Source organism: Eublepharis macularius, chromosome 5 (genome assembly GCF_028583425.1).
Source record: "Eublepharis macularius isolate TG4126 chromosome 5, MPM_Emac_v1.0, whole genome shotgun sequence".
NCBI classification, from domain to species: domain Eukaryota; kingdom Metazoa; phylum Chordata; class Lepidosauria; order Squamata; family Eublepharidae; genus Eublepharis; species Eublepharis macularius.
Window position 1 is genome coordinate 80,365,225 of NC_072794.1, and position 16,545 is coordinate 80,381,769.

The 16,545-nt window shown below is 39.8% G+C and overlaps 1 protein-coding gene across 3 annotated transcripts in view; it reads right to left on the minus strand.

The window, feature by feature from the left end:
- FGGY (FGGY carbohydrate kinase domain containing) overlaps positions 1 to 16,545 on the minus strand; it is a 327,353-nt gene that overhangs the window by 233,418 nt on the left and 77,390 nt on the right. For all 3 annotated transcript variants that reach the window (XM_054981972.1, XM_054981970.1, XM_054981971.1), the window contains exon 5: positions 7,235 to 7,323. In XM_054981972.1, coding sequence (XP_054837947.1) covers positions 7,235 to 7,323 — 89 coding nt within the window. The remainder of the gene's footprint in view (positions 1 to 7,234; positions 7,324 to 16,545) is intronic.

The window sequence follows — 16,545 nt, forward strand, 5'->3', positions numbered from 1 at the left end:
TTTCTTTCACATATGTAAAGAGTAGCAGCAGACAACCCCATTCAGTGGTGAAGTAGATTCCTCCAAATCATCCATAACTCTGCCCTTGCCTTGGTAATGCCCTCCTGAAACTCGGCTTGTGTTTACTATCCCTGACCTTCACAGTCTGCAGTTCTCTATCCTACTTTGGAAGCCAATGAGGTCATAAATCTGCCCCCACTCTGTCATGTGACCTTGATGTAACATAGCTTCCTATCTCATACTTTCATATCAGAGGATACCACGTTTGACACTGTGAAAGACCATTAGATTAATATAGCGTGAGTCTCTTTTGCTCAATCCTGGGAATAGGATAAAATTGAATTACAGTATACACAGCAAACAACCAAGTCAGATGTTCCAAACATGGAGGGTAGAATCATAGAATCATAGAATCATAGAGTTGGAAGGGGCCATACAGACCATCTAGTCCAACCCCCTGCCCAGTGCAGGATCAGCCTAAAGCATCTCTGACAAGTATTCATCCAGCCTCATCTTGAAAACTGACAGTGAGGGGGAGCTCACCACCTCCCTATGCAGCTGATTCCACTTTTGAACTACTCTGACCGTGAAAAAGTTTTTCCTAATATCCAGTCGGTACCTTTGTGCATGTAGTTTTAGCCCATTGCTTCGCGTCCTACCCTCTGTTGCCAACTGGAACAGCTCTTTGCCCTCCTCCAAATGACAGCCTTTCAAATATTTAAAGAGGGCAATCATGTCCCCCCTCAACCTCCTCTTCTCCAAACTAAACATTCCCAAGGCCCTCAGCCTTTCCTCGTAGTGCTCAGTCTCCAGACCCCTGATCATCCTCGTTGCTCTCCTCTGCACCCTCTCAATTTTGTCCACATCCTTTTTGAAGTGAGGCCTCCAGAACTGCACACAATACTCCAGGTGTGGCCTGACCAAGGCAGTATAGAGAGGGGCTATGACCTCCTGCGATTTCGATGCTATGGCCCCTTTGATACAACCCAGGATTGAATTAGCCTTTTTTGCCACCACATCACACTGACTGCTCATATTCAGTTTACAGTCCACTCTTACCCCAAGATCCCTGTCACATATACTACTGCCCATCCAGTATTTGTGCTTCTCATTTTTGTGGCCCAGATGTAATACTGTGCACTTGTCTTTGTGGAATTGCATCCTATTCACAGCTGCCTACTTCTCCAGAGTATTCAGGTCTTGTTGAAAACAGAGACATAACGGAGAACATACATAAAACACTGAATCTTATGAATCACTGTAAACACTACAAACAAGAACCTTGTTACACCCCTTACTTTCTCCAGGGTAGATTTTGCCTTTAATTTTTCCCTTACACCCTCTGGGTATATTGCTGCCACCAGGAATATTATATTCCAAGATATTTTATTTAAGTTTTCCCTTTAGTAACGTGCCCAAGCATCAGGCTCCTTCGTGGTTCTATGTGGCCCTGAGGATAGGAATGGAATATAACAATGACAGCTACTCTGGGATATAACAAAAACAAAATAAACTTTTATTTAGTCAAGAAGCGTATCGGTTTCATAAAAGTAGTTCTCGGTTCTTAAAGTTACTTCATTTAAACTCATTCACACAGATCTCTTCTAAGGCTTCACAGACAGTTAGCCTCTTTCTCTGACTCAATATTTCTCACAGACGTGCTTAAAGTTACTCAAGCAGCACACAGCTTGCCTGCTTTCTTCTGACTCAATGTTTCTCTCAGAACTGCTTAAATGTATTCAGGCTGCACACAGCTTGCCTGCTTTCTCTTGACTAAATATTTTTCACAGAAATGCTTAAACTGCTCAGGCTGCACACAGTTAGCCTTTCTTTTCCTCACTGAATATTCTTTCTCCACTCTCAGTCTGAAACTGCATTCACTCCGCCCACACTCTTAGTCATCAACCAATCATATCACTCACTCATCCCTCTCTTTCAACCCCACTCTTCACCTATATCACACCAAGCATTTAAAGATACATGCACACATTTACTTGAAACCATTACAAAGCTCTTTTTCTCTCTCTAGATATTGAAAAAGCTTTCAATTCCTTAGAAATATATTTACACGGACTATTAAAACATATGGGATTTGGCAATAATTTTCTACAAATAATAGAAGCTATATACATGCAACCAACAGCGAACTTGAAAACAAACGGACTAACTTTAGGGAAAATTGCAATAGCCAGAGGTACCAGGCAGGGGTGTCCATTGTACCCAACTTTATTCACTACTGCGATCAAATCTCTGGCAATAAAGATCAGGGAGAATTGCAACATTAAAGGAATCAAGATCGGTGAAGAAAACTACAAGATAAGCTTGTTCGCAGATAATATGATTATTTATGTCACAAATCCTTATAATTCACTTGATCCTCTACAATACTTACTTGCAGAATTCGGCTCAATCTCAGGTTTATTGATAAATCCAACAAAATCACAAATACTACCACTTAATGTTACGAAAGAAGAAATAGATAAAATAAAACAATACCACAAATTTCAATGGTTAAAGAATTCTTTTATTCGGGTATCTCAATTCCTATAAATACTAAAAATTTATTACAAACAATCATATGAAGATAATATCACAAATTAAAAAGAATATGATTAAGTGGAGAAAGTTAAACGTTACATGGTATGATAGATTTCATTTAATTAAAACATTTATCCTTCCTAAATTGATATTTATTTTTAGAGCTATCCCCATTAAAATTCATAACAGCTTACTCAAACAATGGGGAAATATGTTTAACTCCTTTTTATGGAATAATAAAAAAACCCCGGATTGCCTTTAAAATCCTAAAACTAAAAGGTCCTCAAGGCGGATTTAATTTGCCTGATACAACATTATACCATAAGGCAATAAGGCTTCTAATCTTCTTACATTGCAGATTACTAAAGAAACATCAGATTGGACTTCAATACTTCAACCAACATTATCTCAGCAGAGCATACAAGAGTTAATTTGGAGCAAACCCAATAAAAGGCCCCTTGTTATAAAAAACAACACCTTATTAGATGCGATATTAACCATCTGGGATCAAACTAGAAATTAACTTGTACTGACAATATCGAGATTTTCCCCTCTCATCTCACAACAACACATATCCCCAGAACTTAAAGCTCAAATTAATAAAACTTGGAATTATTCTGAATACAACAAATTAAAGGACATAGCCACAAAAACAGGACTCATCGGTAAGAAGGACTTAGAACAAAAAATAAAGAAAATGATACCATGGTTTTTGTATCTTCAAATACAGAATGTATCCCAACAAATAGATATAAAAAAGATAATGAATACACCCCTAACAGAATTTGAACGCTTAATGGAGGATGAGAATTATATGAAAAAAGGTATTTCTAAAATCTACAGCCTTCTTTTGTCACACAATAAAATTGAAGACTTCAACTATCAAGCTAAGAGGCACACAGACTGTAAAGAAACAATACCAATAGAAAGTTGGAAAAAATATGGTAATCAAAAATATATAATTCTAAAACAATAATAAATTACAAACATACAAAATCATAAATAGGTGGTACTTAACACCAAAGAAGATTTCATTAATATATTCTTCAGCCTCACCTCTTTGCTGGAAAGGTTGTAAAGAAGAAGGAACCTTTGCACACTGCTGGTGGGAATGTCCATATATTGTAAAATTTTGGAAAGACATTAAATGCTATTAGAGAGATAACAAGGCTTGACATTCCATTCTCACCTAAAATAATTTTTTTAGGATTATGGGAACAATTACCAATCCTCAGCATCAGACGAGACCTTGTTAATTCACTGTTAGTAGCAGCCAAAAGTGCGATAGCAACTAAATGGAAAGATAAATCACCACCAACTATTAATGACAAGTTATACCAACTTGAACACTACCCCTTAGAAACAGATTTTTGGGGAAAATGGTTTCCATTTTATGAATATTTAGAATTCAACTGTTTACAACCTACATCTTCTCACCTCTATTCATTGTTGTATTAATCCTTGAAAATTAATACTGTATATTACTGAAAGTCAACTTATTTTACCACCAATGTTTTAATCGGATGTAACTCATTGTTTTGATTTTGTTGTTGTTCAGTTTGGAAAATTAAATAAAAAGATAAAACTTAAAAAAAAAATCTGGATTCCTAAAATCTGGGAAAGGTTCACTGATTTTTCAAGTGAAGTTCACCAAATTTGCCAGAAACCTACTCCTGACTGTCCTCTAAAGACTATCGAAGTTTCATGAAGATTGGATCCTAGTGTCCAATTCTTTGGATCCCTAAACAAGGCATCTCCAGACACTCTATTGTTTCCTAAGGGGAAAAAGCCTGACTCCTTGTGCAGAAACACTGGGGCAAGGCTGCCATGGCCAAGGCACACTCCCAAATGCAAGCTCTACACACAGAAATCCCAACAGAATGAAAATGAAGACCCCCCCCAACCCAAGTGCCCCTTATGCAAACTGCCCAGCCACTCTTCATTGTTCCCTATGATGAGCAAGGTTCCAAGCTAGTTCTTAGGGCACAAACACACAAGGGCAAGGATTCCAGTGGCCAAAAGCACACTCTCAATACAATCTCTACCCTGGGAAAGCACAACAGAACCAAACTGACAACCACACCACCCACCCAAACCCAAGTGTCCCTGATTAAGCTGCTGAGCCGATCTCCATTGTTCCCTGTCATGAAAGTTTCCAAGCTTGTTCTTGGGGGGGGGGGGGATTCACCAGGGCAAGGCTGCCATGGCCAAGGCACGCTCAACAATACAAGCTTATCCCAGAGAATGGAATGGAATCTCCCCAGAACTAAAGTGAAGAAAGGGGACCAACATCAAACCAGAGAATCACATCCATTCCACCCAAACCAAACTGAAGCAAGGGACGCTGTTGCAACTTATCCAGACACAACCAGTGTTATTCACAGCAGACATGCAGAACCTAGTGCCAATGGAGGAACACCACAGAACAGAACCAAGCAAGAACCCAGCCACAATGGCAAGCAAGCACAGGTGTGCAAGCACACATAAATCCCACTTGTCCTCAGGCTGAAAGTGAGATGGAGGGTAGTTTTGGGAAACTCAAGTTTTCCCTCACCCTCTGCAGCCACCCTTGCACAGAGGCAAGCCTGCTTTTTTAACTCCTTGCAGGGCAATTTGAAAAAGGCTCTCCCCCTTCTCAGAGAATCCTATTGGCCAGAGAAGGAGAACTGCAAGGATTAGCCACTCACTGCTCTCTCCCTGCCTCATTATCACTCCCTCCTGTCTCTGCCTCACTCTCCTCCTCTCGTCTCTCCAAAAAGGGTGGGAATTGCTGTTTCTTTGCAAGAAGACAGCAAGGGAAACACTCAGTCACATTCCCGAATTAACCTTGATTTATTCCGGGGTCTCAATCTGGGTATGTGGATTGCAGCCGAGATTCTCTAATGTGATCTGGGAAAGCAGGATTTTGCTGCATCAGCAAAAATCTGGCTTTTCCCCAAATGTCAGACCTGGATTTGCACACCCTTAGTTCCAAGTTATATTTAATATGAGGTCAAGGGCCCACTAGACTATTATGGATTATGGTGCTTGACTGTGGGTTTTCTTCCCATAGCAACCAACAGAAAAAAAATTAAATTAATTTGTAATTAAGACTTGTTATAACTACGGATGCTCAAACACCCATTAGTTCAGTGCTTGTAAACAGACAGACAATTGCCCATAGATCATTTTGCTAAACCCGGTTTGTTGGGTTACATTGGGTTACATTCCAAGTATTCAAATAGTAATAATAATAATAACATTCAATTTATATACCACCCTTCAGGACAACTTAACGCCCACTCAGAGCAGTTTACAAAGCGTATTATTATTATCCTCACAACAATCACCCTGTGAGGTGGGTGGGGCTGAGAGAACTCCAAGAAGCTGTGACTGACCCAAGGTCACCCAGCTGGCTTCAAGCAGAGGAGTAGGGAATCAAACCCAGCTCTCCAGATTAGAGTCCTGCCACTCTTAACCACTACACCAAACTGAACAGTACAGAGAAATGTATTATGTTTACACAGGCAGTGTCTCGCAGAGCTAAATGGCAGTTCTACTTTTCCCCTCCCTCACAGATCTGTTGTTGCTTCATACAACTCAGGCTGACAATATTAAAAAGAGTTTTAAGGAATAAAAGTATTATTTATGACCCTATTTTCCACAACCAACCAAAATGCCTACGATGACTGCAGCTAAATGGAATCTGTGAAGATATCCTATATGTAACAGGGCAACATTTGGAAAATAGCCTTTAAATCTGTAGCCAAATAATCAAACCAAAATGTATCTTTCACGTAGAGGTCTCAGAAAGCATTTGAAAAGCCCATAACTTTGATAGCCCTGTGCCCTGAAAGGATATCATAGCCCGCGCTTTCTCTCATTTAAAAGAATAACAATTAAATTATATTTCTGTACTCACCTTTCCTCTTTTTCTCAACAAGGCCAAGGTTTATGATTCAGAGGCGTTTAGGTCACATTGCACGATGTCATATATCCAAAAGTTTATTTTTCATCAGAAAAAAGTAGCATTTCAGAATGGCTGTCATTCACAGTATGTAGAATATTCATATACAATGATATATTCTCACAAAATACTAATCTTGCATCAAAAGAATTCCACAACTATTTCTGCATGCATAGGAGACAGTTGAATTTGTTATTTAAAATAGGAGCCCATGTATCACTTGCAAATATTAGGTTAGTTTCAAAACTAGCTTCTTTGCTGTTCAAAAGGGGAGAAATGGAGAAGAGGAATTCATTGGGCATTCCAAGACTTTTGGCATCCCTACAGTAGTCATTTGGATCCCAGTCTCTGCCTTGAAGGAACTCTTTAGGAGCCTGCCTCCCTGCCCCCCATCAATGGTGCAAGTGATACAAAACATTGAAAGGGAAGATCTTCTCAAATTATATATCTCTATCATTCCTTTCTGTGGACAAAACTGGTACTGGCCTAGCTCAGGATACCCCCTCCCCCACAAATGGAGCACAATAAGCAAATAGTAACATACTGTCTATAAGAATTAAAGTGCTTCCAAGAACCATTTTGTTCAGGAATGTACCATGGCAACAGAAGATCGGTTCAAGATGTTCCCAAATAGCCTAAATCATATACAGATGTACATACATTATGTGCGGTCAAAGTGAATTAAGCCCAAAACTAACACAAAAAAAGAGATGGGGAAAAAAACAAAGCAGGAAATAATATTTTACATACCTTGCAGGGACACCTGTTGCTTTCCATGATAAGAAATCTGGGAGATCAAAGAAGCAGCCTGCCGTTTCCCAGCAAGACTCTCGCAAATTCTGACAATTTTTTGAAAGACACACATTAAAAACACAGTTGCAGCCCATTACAATTTTAAAACAAATTTAAATAATATGCAATTATCTAAGAAAAAAATCAGCATTTTTCCTTAACATGAAACGCTCAACATGCACCTGGCCCACTCAGAAGAGACATACAGCTATTTGACCCCATTAATTCCTTCTTTAACGACATGTGGTACTAACTAGAACAACAACTGTTTTCCTAAAGACACTTTTACAAGCCCAACTTGAAAACACCACAGGATAATTACAGAGCCTCTAGAGTAACATTACTGTTTCCTTAAATGTCACCTTTCTGAACCATACATATACTTGTGTATAGCAGCCTGTTATAACAGCAGCACATATTTAGGTCAGAATAGTGCAGAGATCCCCAACGTGGCACATGTGGGCACTATGGCACCCACAAACACCTTTCCTGGTACCAGCCAACTGATTTTAAAAAGTGGGTGGAGCCAGGTGGAGATTTGCATAGCAGGGGCTCCCTGGAGAAAGTGGCTGCATTGGAGGGTAGACTCTATTATATTACACCCCACTGAGATCCCTCCCCTCCCCAAACCCTACCTCACAATCTCCAGGAATTTCCCAACCCAGAGTTGGCAACCCTACTTCCTGATATTTTGTAGATAGCTCCACTTCCTGCAGCAACCATTTTGTGGTTAGCTTCACCACCCTGCGTCAGAATGCCCGCAGGTTCAAAAAGGTTGGAAGCCCCTAGGATAGTATTTCCTTTAACCATAATAATTCTTTAAATAACAGAAAGACACATGGACTTCTAGAGGGGTCAATACAGAGTATAGTGTAGGCAGCATTTGAAAGTTTTAGTGCAAAAGTAAAGATCCTGGATTCTGTAACTGCTGTACACCAAAATAAGAAAACACTGAGACATCTTACCACTGCCACTGGGTCAAAATGGCAGCTGAGAGCTCACCATATAGTTCTCTTAATATTGCAGTTCATTGATTGAAAATCTGTACATAATACATGGTTTTTTAAAGTTTTGTTGTGGGGATAATAATAACATACTTTGTAAATCGCTCTGAGTGGGCATTAAGTTATCCTGAAGGGTGGTATATAAACCAAATGTCGTTCTATGGCTTATGTGAAAATCTGTTCTGCTTTATTTTGTGAAGCAGCATTGCAATGAGAGTAACAGCAGCAATTGCCACCACCACCACTACTATACAGCTATAACTCTTCCAGGACTAGAACCAATGCTTTAGGGGCTCAAAGGAGATGGAGTGTCTTTAACAGGATCAGAGTAGTGCAAGGACAAAAGCTGGCAGATTCAAGAACAAAAAGCTTTGGATGAGGCATAGTCCACAAACTCTGGGCAATAGCTTTCAAACAACCTATTCCAGTTTCCTTTTATGGACTGTACCAAAGTAGCCAAGTCAACTTGCTTAACTGTTAACAAGCAGGGCAAGATTGAAGAGACAAAATATGCCTTTTTATGATTTAGTGTCAATAAGAACAGCATTTCTTGGTCAGTATTAATCATATAATCTTAAACAAATCCTACTATTCACTAGAAAGAGGAATATGTAGTCACTGCTTTTAATTTTATTACTGTAGAAAACTCCAAAAACCACAATAAAATGACCACGAAATATAAAGAAGTATCCAAATGATTCATTTTATTTGTCATGTCACTGATTTGTCATCACTGACTAGCACAGACAAAGTACATCAGGCTCTGCTATAAGCTTCTACACTAGGACAATGATCTCCATGTATTTGGTGCTAATTATAATCACTGTTTTATTTGCACTACCCCCACGCAATTAACAAGTGTACTGAAATCACGTGGAGAGGTCCTAAAAAAATCTTCAATGCATCAATTCATCCCCTGCAATTCATTCCCCCATAGGCACAGGCAGAGAAAAATTGTTTAGTCACTTCTGTTTTCCTGGGGACCACAGGACCTCTTTCTCCCATTCTCTCTCGCTCTGCCAGATTCCACCCACTTCACTGGAATTCACAAAAGACTCATCAGGACAGCTGTTGCTGCAACAGCAGTCAACATGAGAGTAATTAAACAGCTGGAAACACTACCATGCTACACACACTCTGCCCATTTATTAACCACATTTTTGAGCTTCCTTCTCAAACGCAAAAAACAGGGATTGCGAATAGTCCTTAGTTTTTTTTAAAAAATGCACATTTTTAATGGGGGCAAGAAGCAGCAGAGCTATTAAGCCAGACTTGGTACTCCAAGGTCTAGCTCCATGCCGGCTGCAGACTAAAGTTCTTTAGTCCGCAAAATCAACATTTATAATACTGGAAAAACTTAGAAACATCTGAGAATATCATGTGTGCTTGTCAAAACATTCTCATATAAAAGAGGCAATAAAGGAAGAGTAGAACAGCTCTCTCTGAAACTGTTGGCTGGACCTACTGCCTTGCAGCCACTTCCTTTCACATGAAATTGTTGAGTTCATCCTAGCCATACTGTTTCAAATATTACCAATAGTACAGCTATAATGCTACCCTACTGACTTACATAAGACCGCGGTATTAAATATGTATTTACAAGCAGATGGAAAATGGCAACAGGCAAGTCTCCCTGGGGAAAGAGTTCCAGAGTTTTGGCAACATGACTGAGAAGGCTCACTCCCAGGTTGCCACCCACCTAATCTCAGAAGGCCGGGGCAACCAAACCAGGACCTTGGAAGATGATTGCAGAGGACAAGTAAGTTCATAAGGGAGTAGGCGGTCCTTCATCTATGTTGATCCCAAACTATTTTCCCTTCCCTGAAAGACTTCGTAGCCTTTCCCCTTTTTCTGTCTCCCTCTCTCCTTCCCACACACAAGCCATCCTACTTTTACCCTCTGCCCCCGCCCCACACTTTCAGTTTTCCTTTTTTTCCAACTCTGTTTTTCTACATTCCCTATCAAACCAATGTGTAGAATGCCCTTTGGACAGTCTGCTGCAGCTTTTATTTACATCATTTATAACCCTATATATTTCTTGCATCATCGGCTCATATCCATCTAGGTAAATACCTATATTATCTGCATCTAAGAATTTCTGTAAGATCCCATTTCATTGCCCAGAGCCCAATAATTCAGACATCCTGGTGTCAAAGCTTTCATTCCATCTAACCCTTCCTTATCCCTTACTAGTGTCTCATTATGTCTGTCCTCAATACGTGGCTTAAGGGATGGTATCTCAAAAAGTACAGTAAGAGGTAGATGATTGCTATGATCAATATTCTGAACCATATTTTCAGACACCATGATGTAAACTATCACATTCATCCTTTCACCCGACAGATAAATTCAACAGAGCAGTCATTTGGATAAGATCCATTTAAAATGTAGAGGCTCAATCTACTAGTCACCTGTGACATAACATACTCAGCATTACTGCTGGGGAAGCAAGTTAATAACAGCCACAAAAAAAGGCTTTTTACCCAACTCAGTTTAGGCCCCCTACACTGACTCAGCCCATCTGGCCACCTGAATTCATGCCACAGTAAAATGAAGACTAGGATCTACAATCTACATAAGGTAATGCACTTCCCTCCAAATCAACTCTGTTGGTATAAAATGCCACAACTCAGTTATTATTGGGAGCTAGGCAGAGTATGCATATTACTCACATTGTACATTCACTCTATTGGCCGCCCATCAGTTACCAGATTCAACTCAAAGTATTAGCTATCACATACAAAGTACTTCATATCTGTAAGACCACCTCTCCACCTATCTCCCACCTTGACAACTTTGATCATCTGAGAAGTGCTTTCAGCAGGTGCCACCCTACAGACGGGCAAGATCAACAACTGCCTGTACATATGCCTTCTCTGTAGTGGTCTCCACCCTGCTGAATGGCCTGCCTGAGGAGGTCAAGAAGGCTCCCATGATCCTGGCTTTTTGCAAACTATATGAAACAGAACTATTCAAGAAGGCATTTTTGTAAAGGAAACAGAGACCACATCACAACAGATTGGCCCAGGAAAATGTACTGTATTTCTGCAGACGTAATATCATGTTCGGAATTGTTTAATGTCATCATAACACCCCACGAATAGGCGTAAAGAAGGATAAAGCTAAAAGTAACAATTCTCAGTCACAGACTGTTCCAGAAAATTGACTACACTGCCTTGAAAATCAGTCAAGATAAAAGGATTCTGTTGAATTCGAGAAGCTAAAGGGGTCGTTGATGGACGTGCTGGAGGCGGGCCCTTCCTGATGTCAAAAAATTGCACCAGTGCTAACCAACCCCTGCCCAACTCGCTCAGGAGCCAGACATTTTCCAGGTGGCACCATTTTTGCCGTGCCCCCAGGTGCTCTAGCCTGTTTCCCCCCAGGTTCTGCAGCATCAGAAAATGGGTTGTATGACTAGGATGAGGGAGCAATATGTGATCAACACATTGCAGGCCTGATGCTGAGGACTTCGGAGAAAGAATTTAAAATCACTTGCGGAATACCTGTGGAAGGGGACCTAGGTGAACATTCAATACAATGCAGAAGAAGAATTTTATGTAGAAGAAGTCATAACTATGGCTCCTGTTGACCACACATTTTGACGTCTGTGTTCTCACAATAAATTTGCCCTGCAGATGGTTTTACAATAAAAAAAATACCCCACGAATGGGCAAAATCAGTTGCTGTCTATACATGTAAGTTGTCTGTGGTGGCTCCCACCATACGGAATGGCCAGCCTGAAGAAGTCAGGAAAGATCCCACTCTCTTGTCTTTCTACAAACTATGCATAACTTAATTATTCTGGAGGGCTTTTTCATTCAGGTAACAGGGCTTTGCTGTAAGAAATGGCTCAAAGAGATGTTTTGGCAAGTGGACAAAGACTGTAAACTATACTACTGGGTACTATCCATTGATATATATATATATGCTCCTACTGAGTAGTTTTGGCATCATTTAATATGTCATGTCAAATGGCTTATGTTTTGGTTCAACAATGTTTAATCTCTATATTCATAATTATGCTTGTTTTCAAACCTCTGCAATCCATGTTTATTGAATGTCCCAGCTGCTGATTGTGTTGACTTACACTGTGTAATCTGCCTCGAGTAGAGATGGGTACAAACCAAAATACGCACCAAAATACAAACAAAAATTCGTGATGAACCAGGCCAGTCCGTGGTTCACGAACCAGCAGTTCATCAGATCCCATTTCTGATGAACCACCACGAACTTTAGGCTGGTTCCTTTGGTTCATCACTGCAGACAGCCTGGTGCCGATCAATCAGTTTCCTAGGCAACAAGGAATGGACATCCTGTAGACCTTCTGCTGACCCGGAAGTGACCTTCTGCTAGCCCAGAAGTGACGATTTTCTGACCTGGATGTGACATTTTCACGAACCAGACAAACCGGTTTACGAACCGGGGACAGATTCGTGAAAGTTCATGGTTCGTGAAATTTCATGAACCACGAACCACATGGTTCTTTTTTCCCCGGTTCGTCCCCATTTCTAGCCTTGAGTCTCAGTGAGACAGGCAGAGTACAAACAATGTAAATACTAGGCAAAACAGCATCTTTATAGAGCTGTCCTAAAATTATGAGCTCTTGCTTGGACAAGTGGAAGATGCTATATTTTGGGGAAATACAGCTATTAAACCTGTGCCAAAAGTGGCACCTCAACAGGCTAACCTATTGTGGCCTCAGGTTCATGGACCAGAACCCATTTCAGCAGACATGTGAAGTATTGGCAGGAAAGTATAAATGAATGTGTGTATGTGTACACAACTAAGATGGATGGACATCCACAAAACAGTAAAGCCAAAAGGTAATGAAATACAAAGAGGTACTGCTACATAATCAACAGCGGTAGAAGGAACTACTCAGTGAAGCAAATATCACTTAGGATCATTTCACTTATCTTGTAAGAAAATTGGTGACATGCTGGAAAAAAGGAGGCAGATTCATTAGCTTTACTTAAAAGAAATGTTTTTAATAGTGAATTGGGTGACATTTCATACCCTAAAAGCTAGAGGCTAAAAGGCAGAGATCACATTCAGATACCATTTAGGCAGATATTGTGTCAACTTCTCTGCATATCTCTGCCAAGAGCACTTCAATATATTGCCCATCCAAAAATGTTCTTACAAACAAGTAGGGATATATTTTAAAATACTTATTTTTATGCTCTCATAAACGTACCCTATGTAATTCATTTCCAAAATGGAACTATGGGGGGCAGTCATAATTCTTTGCTTTTTCTTTTATACACAGACAGTGCAGTCAGTCCTAAACAGACTTACTCCAGTCTAAGCTCATTGAAATCAATGGACTTAGACTGGAGTAACTCTGCTTAAGATTATGTTGCAAGTTTACCAAAACCACAGTACATATTTTTCACAAATAGACAGTTCGGCTTATTTTGTTCAATCTTACCTCCTGAATAACCACTATTTAAATCAACATTCTGTTAACAGGTCCAATTAAAAAAAAATGCTGAGGCCAAAGAGAGAAGGCAGTTGCTGGGCACCCTTCCAAAACCTTGATAAAATGGGATTCTAATTGATAGTTATATTAGTTTTAATTGCCAAGAGCCACTTTGGGAGACTTTGCTGAAAAGTGGGGTAAAAAGCAATAAATAAAACAAATCAGAAAGAAAACAATACACAGAGAAAAAGCATTTAAGATTCCAAAATTAACATTGTTACAGCTTAACTTCTGCTTGTCAAAGACTGATAATTAGTAAAAGAGGAATTTACATAGAGTTTGTTCACATATAACAACAAAATATGGCTTGGCACAGCACAATGGGGCAGAGGGGTATAACTACGCCCAACACATGCTGGGTAATGGGTGCAAAACCAGACTTACCATCATATGTAAATCAAGGGAACTCTGCAAGGATGACAAAGGAGCCACCATACTGATTTCACCAGCAGAAAGGGTGGTAGTAAAAGGCCTTTTAGTCCCTTTTCTCTGGCTCCATGCATCCATGTGGAGCCAGAGAAAAAAGATTGTTTTGATGCACAATCTGTACTCTGGACAAGAGGCTACTGTCAGGACAGAATATGAGGAAACTGAATGGTTTCCAATTGGCAAGGGTGTCAGACAAGGATGCATATTATCTCCCTACCTGGTTCAACCTCTATGCAGAGTATATCATAAGGAAAGCTGGATTAGATATAGAAGGAGTGAAAATTGGTGGGAGGAACATTAACAATTTGAGATATGCAGATGACACCACGTTACTTGCAGAAAATAGTGAAGACTTGAAACGACTACTGATGAAGGTTAAAGGAGAAAGCGTCAAAGCAGGATTACAACTGAACATCAAGAAGACAAAAGTAATGACTACTGAGGAATTACTCAATTTTAAAGTTGACAACGAGGAAATTGAAGTTGTTCAAGATTTTCTATTCCTTGGCTCAATCATCAACCAATAGGGAGACTGCAATGAAGAAATCAGAAGAAGATTGAGACTTGGAAGAGCAGCTGTGAGGGAGCTAAATAAGATCCTTAAAGATAAAGATGTCTCTCTGGGAACCAAGGTCAAGATAATCCAAACTACGGTATTCCCCATTGCCATGTATGGATGTGAAAGTTGGACGATAAAGAAAGCTAACAGGGAAAAATTGATTCATTTGAAATGTGGTGTTGGAGGAGAGTTTTGAGGATACCATGGACAGCCAAAAAAGACAAATCAGTGGGTACTAGATCAAATCAAGCCTGAATTCTCCTTAGAAAAAATGACAAGACTAAAGCTATCATGGCATGTGGTCACATCATGAGAAGACAAGATTCTCTGGAAAAGTCAATAATGCTAGGAAAAGTGGAAGGCAGCAGGAAAAGAAGAAGACCTAAAACAAGATGGCTTGACTCAGTAAAAGAAGAGGTGGGAATATAAATACTTAAAATAAATAAATCAAACATAAATCAAACATCATATTTCCTCCATATTTACTGTTGTTGAATGATCTCTTGGTAGTACAGACACTAAATATAGTATTCTGCTATTCACCAAAGGGTTTCACCCTTTTCTTTTTCCTCATGAGAAGTCTATTAGCTCTGCTACTAGAAACCCTGGCCTACTCTACAGTACCAGTGTGAGAACAGTACAACAGGTACTTCACATGCCAAAAATGGGGTTACAGATATTCAATTAAAATCCTTAGGACTCTCAAGCTAGTGAAAAGTATTGTCTTAAAGGCAATCATGGAAGTAAACATGGATTCCAATCTGCTGGAGAAAGCTACCCTGCCCCATCCGTTATACAAGGAACAGGTTGTTTCTTACTAAGTGGGAGGCAGACTAAGGCTGCAAAGCCTTCAAACAACTACTCCATATCCACAGCATTAATCTTGGCAAGCCACAGAGATCTTACATCTTCACCCCCACTTATTTCCCTATGTAGCTACATCCATCTACTTTGGGCTGCAAGACTAAACATTTTTGTTGGCAAACTCTGCTTGCTGATGTCTCTAACTTCCCTTTCCCCCAAAAAAATATGAAACTCAACCTTTTCTTAAAACTACCAAAAAAATTAGAAGACTATGAAGTATACTAATTAAGCCCCAATTAACATGTATCTGTCACTATCCACTTCTGTCACTTAAGTTCCTTGACCTTCTCCAGACTGCACCTTGTTTCTATGATGAGAGTCAAGAAAAGAAACTCCAGCTGTTGTAAGCTGACAGGGGGGTAATTTACATTCGGCCTTCATTAAGAGACAGAAAGCATTGTTGAGACCAAATGTACAGGCCAGACTGGTGGAGGTTATAAAAAATTAAAGTGGCACACATTTTTCCCTTTCATCTGACAGTTAGTATTAAGGAGCTACATATCAACCTGGACCGCATATAATATAAACTAAAGAGAAGGCATTAGAATGTGACTCTAAGAACAGAGTTTCTTCTTTTGCTCAAGGGCTATTATGCACAAATGAAACAGGACAGCTCAGGTGGTGATTTCAGAGATTTGGTAAAAAGTTGATTACTATAAGTTATTGAAAACAAAAAGTCGGAGAGAACCTTGTACCAGAAGATCCAGAGGAGTTAGCCGTGTTAGTCTGTAGTAGCAAAATCAAAAAGAGTCCAGTAGCACCTTTAAGACTAACCAATTTTATTATAGCATAAGCTTTCGAGAATCAAGTTCTCTTCGTCAGATGCCTGATCAAAACTGGGCAGATACAGAAGAGGAGGGGGAAAGAGAGGGAAGGAGGGGAGCATAAATCACAAGAAAGCAGAATGCAATTAGCATAGAGGCAATCAAAA